Source organism: Olea europaea, chromosome 13 (assembly GCF_002742605.1).
Source record: "Olea europaea var. sylvestris chromosome 13, O_europaea_v1, whole genome shotgun sequence".
Taxonomy (NCBI): domain Eukaryota; kingdom Viridiplantae; phylum Streptophyta; class Magnoliopsida; order Lamiales; family Oleaceae; genus Olea; species Olea europaea.
This window is the reverse complement of record NC_036249.1, coordinates 21,782,950-21,791,168: the sequence shown is the minus strand read 5'-3', so window position 1 is coordinate 21,791,168 and position 8,219 is coordinate 21,782,950. Positions and strand designations below refer to the sequence as shown.

The following is an 8,219-nucleotide window of genomic DNA, read 5'->3' as shown; positions in this document are numbered from 1 at the left end:
CCACATTACCAAACAGATCACCTAAATGTCGAGTCTTTTTCGTCATCAATTCGACACCGTTGTCATTGGCGAGAGTTGGCCAAAACTTGACTTTACTAACTAAGCTACGAATAACATTAATTAATGAAAGATTGAAGTTAAAATTGTTGGGGAAAAGAATGGTTGCGGTGAAAGTGTAACGAGGCGTGAAGATTGTGATTGGAACGTATAATTTAGCGGCGTTGGGAAAAACCTGCCTCTTCATCAATCTTCAGAATCCCCCTTCCCTTTAAACATTCTCTTTCAAATGCAAAATCACAGTCAATTGAAATTCCTGTATAAAATTCTGCTAAATTCTCGTTACAAATAAATACAGAAGATATATAATCGAGGAGATGCGGCTCGAAATTCGTTGCCACTAATATTATGAATTTAGCTTCAAGAATTGGTTAGTCTTGAATTTAGTTTTTTATTTCGTTTTTGGACTTTTTTTTCGCTGGTGCAGTGCGGAATACCTTAATTTTGGGTTTATTTTTCTTTTTTTTTTTTAATTATGTTTTTGAGTGTAAAATAAATATATCATTTCATCAATTAATTTTTTTGGGTTTAGTGAACTTTATATGCTTCAATATTTTCTATGTTACGGGGAAAGGGTGGGGGGCGGGGGTCCTTTTATTGTAGTTCGAATCAATTATGACAGCTCTGTCGTGTTCCTTAAGCCAATGATCTTATACGCCATCGCATTATTATTTTCCTTTACAGGAGAAAAGTGGGTATTTGGTTGAACTAGATAAAATTACTGATACTGAAAATGTTGTAGATAGTATGGTGGATGTGCAAAGGTGGTTAGGAAGCAATAGTTTTGAATATGGTAGATGTTGTGGATGAAGCGCCCGACAGGGATGGCCAGAAAGCTACTTCTCCTAAAAGAAACCTTATTGGAAATGAAGAAGATAACTTTGAGCCACATGATGACGTCGAATTTGAATCACATGAGGCAGCATGTTCATTTTATCAAGAGTATGCTAAGTCGATGGGGTTCACCACCTCAATAAAAAACAGTCGTCGCTCAAAGAAAACCAAAGAATTCATTGACGCTAAATTTGCATGTTCAAGATATGGAGTCGCACCAGAATCTGATAGCAGCAGTAGTAGACGTCCGAGTGTGAAAAAGACAGATTGTAAAGCGAGCATGCATGTGAAGAGAAAGCGAGATGGAAAATGGTATATTCATGAATTTATAAAGGAGCACAATCACGAGCTATTACCTGCCTTAGCTTACCATTTCCGAATTCGTAAGAATGTTAAATTAGCTGAAAAGAATAACATCGACATTTTACATGCGGTTAGTGAACGGACAAGAAAGATGTATGTTGAGATGTCTAAACAATCTGGTGGACTTCAAAATCTAGGCCTCATAAAGAATGAATTTGACCATCAATTTGATAGAGGTCGGTACTTGGCACTAGAAGAATGTGAAGAGAAAGCGAGATGGAAAATGGTATATTCATGAATTTATAAAGGAGCACAATCACGAGCTATTACCTGCCTTAGCTTATCATTTCCGAATTCGTAAGAATGTTAAATTAGCTGAAAAGAATAACATCGACACTTTACATGCGGTTAGTGAACGGACAAGAAAGATGTATGTTGAGATGTCTAAAAAATCTGGTGGACTTCAAAATCTAGGCCTCATAAAGAATGAATTTGACCATCAATTTGATAGAGGTCGGTACTTGGCACTAGAAGAGGGGGACGCACAAGTAATGCTTGACTATTTTATGCGAATCCAAAGATTGGATCCTAATTTCTTTTATGCAGTCGATTTGAATGAAGATCAGGTTTTGAGGAACTTATTTTGGGTCGATGCCAGAAACAGGAAAGACTATATCAGCTTCAGTGATGTTGTTTTATTAGATACCAGTTATATTAAAAGCAATGAGAAGATGTCATTTGCTCCATTTGTTGGGGTGAACCATCATTTTCAGCCCATGTTGCTTGGTTGTGCATTGTTAGCCGATGAAACTAGACCTACATTTGTCTGGTTAATGAAGACTTGGCTCAGAGCAATGGGTGGGCAACCTCCTAAAGTTATAATCACTGATCAAGACAGACCGCTGAAATCAGCTATTGAAGAAGTTTGCCCTTATTCGCGTCATTGCTTTGCTCTTTGGCATATACTGGAAAGGATCCCTGAAACTCTTGCTCATGTAATCAAACAGCACGAGAATTTTATGAGAAAATTCAATAAATGTATATTCAAGTCGTTGACGGATGAAGTGTTTGACATGAGGTGGTGGAAGATGGTCGGTAGATTTGAACTACAAGACAATGAATGGATTCATTCATTGTATGAACACCGCAAAAAGTGGGTTCCCACCTTTATGAGAAGTACTTTTTTGGCTGGATTGTCTACAACCCAGCGAAATGAAAGTGTCAACTCTTTCTTTGATAAATATATTCCCAAGAAAATCAGTCTTAAAGAGTTTGTGAAACAGTATGGGATGATCCTTAGTAATAGGTTTGAAGAGGAAGACCTAGCAGACTTCGATACATGGCACAAACAGCCGGCGCTGAAGTCACCTTCCCCTTGGGAAAAACAAATGTCGACTATTTATACACACACAATGTTCAAGAAATTTCAAGTTGAGGTTTTGGGGGTGGTAGGGTGCCATCCTAAGAAGGAAAGTGAAAGTGGAACTAATGTTACTTTCAGAGTTGATGACTGCGAAAAAACAGAGAATTTTATGGTTAAATGGAATGAGGCAAAATCAGAGGTTTCTTGTTCTTGCCTTTTGTTTGAATATAAAGGTTTTCTTTGTAGACATTCAATGATTGTCCTTCAAATGTGTGGTCTTTCAAGCATACCGTCTCAATATATATTGAAGAGGTGGACAAAAGATGCGAAGCGCAGTCAATCGTTGATAGAGGGAACCAGAAGAACACAAACTAGGGTGCAAAAGTACAATGATCTATGCAAACGTGCTATTAAATTGGGTGAAGAAGGTTCGATATCTGAGAAGAGATACAATATAGCTCATCGTGCATTAGTTGAAGCTCTGAAGAACTGTGTGAATGTTAACAGGAGTGCTGCTGATTATAGTAGCGATGCTTTTGCTCTTTGTTGTGCTGAAGAGGAGAATCAGGTAGTCCATGCTACCAAAACAAATAAGAAGAAGAGTACAAACAAGAAAAGAAAGGTTCGTTTTAGATTACTTGTTCTTTTTTTTATACCATTTGCCTCTAACAAAATAACTGTGTTAATCCCAGTTACAACCAGAGACAGGAGGTGTAGTTGTTGAGGCTCAAGGAAGCTTGTTACAGATGGTAAGTTATACTGTAACCTAGTCATAGTCCTTGTGAAATGCTGCTTATGATGTATAATGAGTTAGGCTTTTCTTATAACTTGAACATCTTCCATTCTTTTCCAAAACAGCGACGCTGATTGGGATTTCAAATATACCAAAGAGAAATTTTAAAGGAATACTAATTGGAATTTAAAATATACTAAAGAGAAATTAGAAGGAAGCATACATATGCAAGCATGTAGATGTTTGAATTGTATACGTTTATTTATATATGTGACTTTACTGATTAATGCCTTACTTTTTATATTTTCTTGCTCACAGGAGAATCTAAGCTCAGATGTAATTACCCTAAATGGCTACTATGGGTCCCAGCAGAGCATGCACGGGTTGGTATGTTTTTGTTTGAACCCACATATTGTTATAAATGGTTTAAGGTTTGAAGATTATACTTGCTTTATATATTATTTTGCAAACAAAATTGTGATAATTTTTGTGTGGAGATCCAGTTAAATCTGATGGAGCCACCCCATGATGCATACTATGTAAGTCAACAGAATATGCAGGGTCTGGTACGTATATCCTAATGCCACAGATGCACACATACACATTACCTCTTTACTTTCTCTTGAGCCTCTGCTTTTAAATGTATAGATAGATAGTTGGGTGACAATGTAAGGTCTGGAATTTGGTTGTAGGGACAGTTGAACTCAATTGCGTCAAGCCATGATGGTTTTTTTGGGTCTCAACAGAGCCCAACCGGACTGGTATTGTAGCCTACTTCTACATAATTTTCCATACATCATGGGTCACCAAACTGTTGGCAAAATTTCATGTTGGTTGTTCAAGTTGGTTAATCCGACCATTTCAATAAAAGTGGCATCTGCCACCTAGACTATCACGTTAGCTTTTCCGTTATTTAACTAACGATATAGGTGAAATGACCAAATTGTAACATATGTATGTTGTTATAAACTTGAAATTTTGCTAGAAGTTTAGTGACCTCCAGTGTTTTAAACCCAATTTTTCAATTTATTGTATTTAAGCTTATCTGGTTAAATGATGATTTAGAATATAGAATTTCATTTTTTCTATTCCTCCAACTGTTTAGGGGTATCTGGATTTTAGGCCACCAAGTTTCAGCTACAGTCTGCCAGTCAGTTTGGTCACAGTTAACCATGTTGTTTTATAAAAATGTCTTTATGAACTTGCCGAGAGCTTATTACTTCTGCTCTCTCTCTAATACCAGGATGAGCCTAATGTGAGATCAACCCAGTTGAATGGTACTGCTAGCCATGTATGAGGATGGTGAATTATGACTGCCTTTTGCTGACTGATGGACTTTTCCATTTAAACACGTACCTGGTTGTAGATCAAGAAAATGATTCCTCAAATGGCAGCTAGACATTTCTTGAAAACCCTTCCAAAAGAACTTCGAAAAGAAATAGGAGATTTCGGGATCTATTGACTCAGTACTTGAAATTTTGTGCTTATACATGCTGAATAGGGCTGAAAACAGTGAGAAGATCATAGCAGTTCTCATATACTGGAATTAATAAAGCGATCAGGCTTTTTATGTTGAGTTTTAAATTTGATTGTTGTTAATGGACAAGCTTTTTTTTCTTCTTTTTGTTGTGATGAATCGCATCGTTACTTTGTTTTATTAACTGTCCATTGGATTGCTGGAATAAATAAGTTTGGAACGCAAAATCGATGTGTGTGTGTGTGCATTGTCCAATACTAGAGAGTTTAGATGAGCACTATGAAAGCTCTCATAAACCAGATATATTGATTGATTTATTATTTATCATTTTCTGAAGCTCATTTTTTTTTAATTTATTTTCAATTGCATATTTCATGAGATTCACGATTGTTATCAACTTTTCAACTATCCTTATTAAAATTATTAAAATTTTGATTTTTATTAAATTAAATAGGGGTTAAATTTGTTTGTAAATTAAGATATGATACGTATTTGTTATTTTTTTGTTTACTTGCTTCTCTATTTGTATTGTTGTTTTGTCCATTATAATGTCATTGAGCAAAGAAATGTTTTAGTTCGACGTAATTAGATAAGATTTAAATAGAAAAATTAATCTTGAAAATAATAAAATTAGCAATCAGATAAAGAATAATTTATTTGATCGACGTACTTGTCAATTCAAAACTTGAATATTGATATTAGAATTAAATTACTTTGCCCGAAAAAAAAAATAATAAAAAAAAAATTGACAAAATGCTTGACCTAATCTCATAGGTTGAGACCCACATTCGACCCATAAAATTAAAAGAGACAAAAATTTCTCCCGTCACCCCCATTATGAGTGACAGACAGCCTAGCAAGGTTAATTGTTATTATGCCAGTTTGTTTTTCATTATTTTTTCATTAAAATGAAAAATATGATCGTTATCCATCACATCAAACTACTATATTTGACTACATATTTCTTGTGCGGGACCCATAACTGTTATATTTTTCATTCTTATTTTTATATTAATGTGTACCAAATGGGACCATATAAAAAAAATCTTTAAAAACTCGAACTTTTACTTTATTCAATAAACAAACAATAAAGTAACAATGAGAATTTAAATAAAGACCTAGAAAAAAAAAACATAATCTTGCAAAGGATCTAATTGAACTAAACCATTAAAGTGCAAATATAAAAATAACCAAATCGACCTTGATTTTACCCACTTCTCTTTGCGATGGAAAGTTAAGTACCAAGGACCAAAAATTTGCAGTTTTTAATAGTGAGATATAAAGGTGCAAATAAAATGCCAAAGAAACCTCTATACAAATGTGAACGGATACATAACAAAGGAAGAAAAACTAAGAAACAAATAGCAAAAGTCAGCACCAAATGAAACTCTTTCCTTCATGTCATTATCAAACTCCTTGCAGCTGTTATGCAGATCCCTTTTCTCATTGGTGGAAGCTGCCGCCCTCGGACGGTGGCATGTGGGCTGAGCCTCCATTTTTGACAAAGCCACCAGACGCCTCCATCCCCATGTTAGGCCTGAATTTGTGCAGAAAAGCAGCAGCATTACCCTGAATGTTATTGTTCAGGGAAGTGAAACTTTCTTGTTGATGATTTGGATATTGTAGTTGTTGTCTTTGGAATTGCACTTGAAATCCACTCTGAGGCATGGCTGCTGATGGGTTCATAGTTTGTTGAGTTCCATGTCCAAAACCAAAGTTTATACCTGCAACATATACATTTAAAAGACTCAAGTTTCTAGATGAGGCCGTTTAAAGGTTTAAATTGTAGATAGTAAATTTCTCTAAGTCTGTAACACCTTAAACTTTTAGTCTCGAGCAAGTAAAAAGTTCTGGGTTCAAATCTGACATGACCTACTTGAAATCAGGTTTATGCACTCTTCATAACAATTTAAACTTTTAAACGAAAAAAATCGTACCATTGGTATACTCAGGCCGAGATGCAAATGAAGAACTCGGACCCCCAGTGAACTGCTGCACCATGGCTCTAAAATTGCTAGTATCAGTGTTAAGAAGCGTAATCGGGGTTCGCCTCGAGGCCCTTGTTCGCCTTCTGAGAGGTCTTGAAGCACGACCACCCTCCACGTCCAAGTTATAGTAACTTGGACTCAAATTGCTTTGCGCAGCAGCCGTGGCACCACCGACGGTGGCTGGGGCGGTGGCAGTGGCCGCCATTACATTCTCAGACACACTTCCATTAAAACTTGGGGTGTTTTGAGGTTGGCCGGATAAGTTATGTTGATAGAAATGCATCCAATCAGTAGAATTTGACATGGTTTCACTACTAGCCATGTGGGAATGGGATAGAGAAAAGCTGTTAAAATGAGAGAACTTCTGGCTAAGTTCTCTTTATTCCAAAGTATTAGGTAAGAAGGAAAGAATGTGGACGAATTGAAATACTTATGGAGTGAATTGAAATACAAATTCTTTGGTCAAAAGTAAAGACTATTCCAAGGCAAGTTTTCTTGGTTGCCTAACTTTGAGGGAAGTATCAATCAAGTCGCTAAACTTTATAATTATTTCAATTGAGGATACTTTGTGAGCAAACGTTACGAGCATGTTCAAAAAATGATTAAATTATAATTTAAACTGATCGAGCATAGGGGCGGACCTGGGGGGGATTGTAGGGGCAATTGACTTTCTAGATTTTGGGTAAAAAAAATTTTGCTTAACTTTTTTTTATTAAAAGATACCTTATAAATTTTATTTTTGACCCCCTAACCCAAGTCGTCTGGATCCGCCCCTGATCGAGCATACTTTTTTATCCACACTATTCGTAAGACTTGCATCTATTATCCATACATTCCGTATGACCACACAACTTATAATCACATAAATATAAATTCTCAAACGTATACTAATTATCATGGACTTGCTTGCTTGCATGGATGAGTTGAGAGGTCGGACTTGCTCGACTCTTGAACTGGTTTTTCATACAATTGTTCAACAACATGGGCCTTTTACTTATTTTTTCGATGGCCTTGCTTAATTGTATTGACACTAAGTAACAGAGTGACCTGAATTAAAACAATTATGAAATTTCGAAACTTAATCGGGACTTTTCAAAATTGGGTATCAACCATTAAATTTTACCAACTTCTTTATGAAAATTTTGACACTTGGTGGGGGCGTGGGTGGGATGCGTGCGGGGAGGCGGGGGTTTCTGGAAGCATTGAGTGCGGATGTGTGTTTCGTGGAAGCAGCAAGGAAAGATGAAAGCAATGAGGTCATGAAGTTGACTGGGATTCACAGAATTCGGCCTGTTTTGGTCCCAAAGGAAGTAACCATGTATCTACCCCATTTATTTAATAAATAGGTTAAGAAAAACATCCTTATCAACTCCACTTTGCCCACGTTTGGTCTACGTAAAAATTAAAATTTTAGTAAATTTTAATGATAATTAATGAATTGTACAATTAAAAAATTGATAAAAA

General features: G+C 36.0%; 2 protein-coding genes across 2 annotated transcripts; one reads left to right on the top strand and one right to left on the bottom strand.

The window, feature by feature from the left end:
* Nucleotides 1–121: 121 nt before the first annotated feature.
* On the top strand, nucleotides 122–4,994 carry LOC111407870 (protein FAR-RED IMPAIRED RESPONSE 1-like). Its single transcript, XM_023037565.1, has 9 exons — nucleotides 122–427; nucleotides 742–1,430; nucleotides 1,708–3,179; nucleotides 3,250–3,306; nucleotides 3,609–3,677; nucleotides 3,794–3,856; nucleotides 3,983–4,051; nucleotides 4,396–4,440; nucleotides 4,534–4,994. The coding sequence occupies exons 2-9, from the start codon at nucleotides 848–850 to the stop codon at nucleotides 4,585–4,587; spliced, it is 2,412 nt and encodes an 803-aa protein (XP_022893333.1). The 5' UTR covers nucleotides 122–427; nucleotides 742–847; the 3' UTR covers nucleotides 4,588–4,994.
* Nucleotides 4,995–5,890: 896 nt separating this feature from the next.
* Nucleotides 5,891–7,172, bottom strand: LOC111407869 (VQ motif-containing protein 22-like). Its single transcript, XM_023037564.1, has 2 exons — nucleotides 6,705–7,172; nucleotides 5,891–6,491 (listed from the first exon to the last, which is right to left on the bottom strand). The coding sequence occupies exons 1-2, from the start codon at nucleotides 7,075–7,077 to the stop codon at nucleotides 6,211–6,213; spliced, it is 654 nt and encodes a 217-aa protein (XP_022893332.1). The 5' UTR covers nucleotides 7,078–7,172; the 3' UTR covers nucleotides 5,891–6,210.
* Between the last annotated feature and the right edge of the window lie 1,047 nt (nucleotides 7,173–8,219).

Coding starts and splice junctions, on each gene's coding strand:
- LOC111407869 (XM_023037564.1), bottom strand. CDS start 7,077: ATGGCTAGTAGTGAAACCATGTCAAATTCTACTGATTGGATGCATTTC. Junction 6,492..6,704: donor TCGGCCTGAGTATACCAATG/GTACGATTTTTT, acceptor TATATGTTGCAG/GTATAAACTTTGGTTTTGGA.
- LOC111407870 (XM_023037565.1), top strand. CDS start 848: ATGGTAGATGTTGTGGATGAAGCGCCCGACAGGGATGGCCAGAAAGCT. Junction 3,180..3,249: donor GTACAAACAAGAAAAGAAAG/GTTCGTTTTAGA, acceptor TGTTAATCCCAG/TTACAACCAGAGACAGGAGG. Junction 3,857..3,982: donor AACAGAATATGCAGGGTCTG/GTACGTATATCC, acceptor ATTTGGTTGTAG/GGACAGTTGAACTCAATTGC.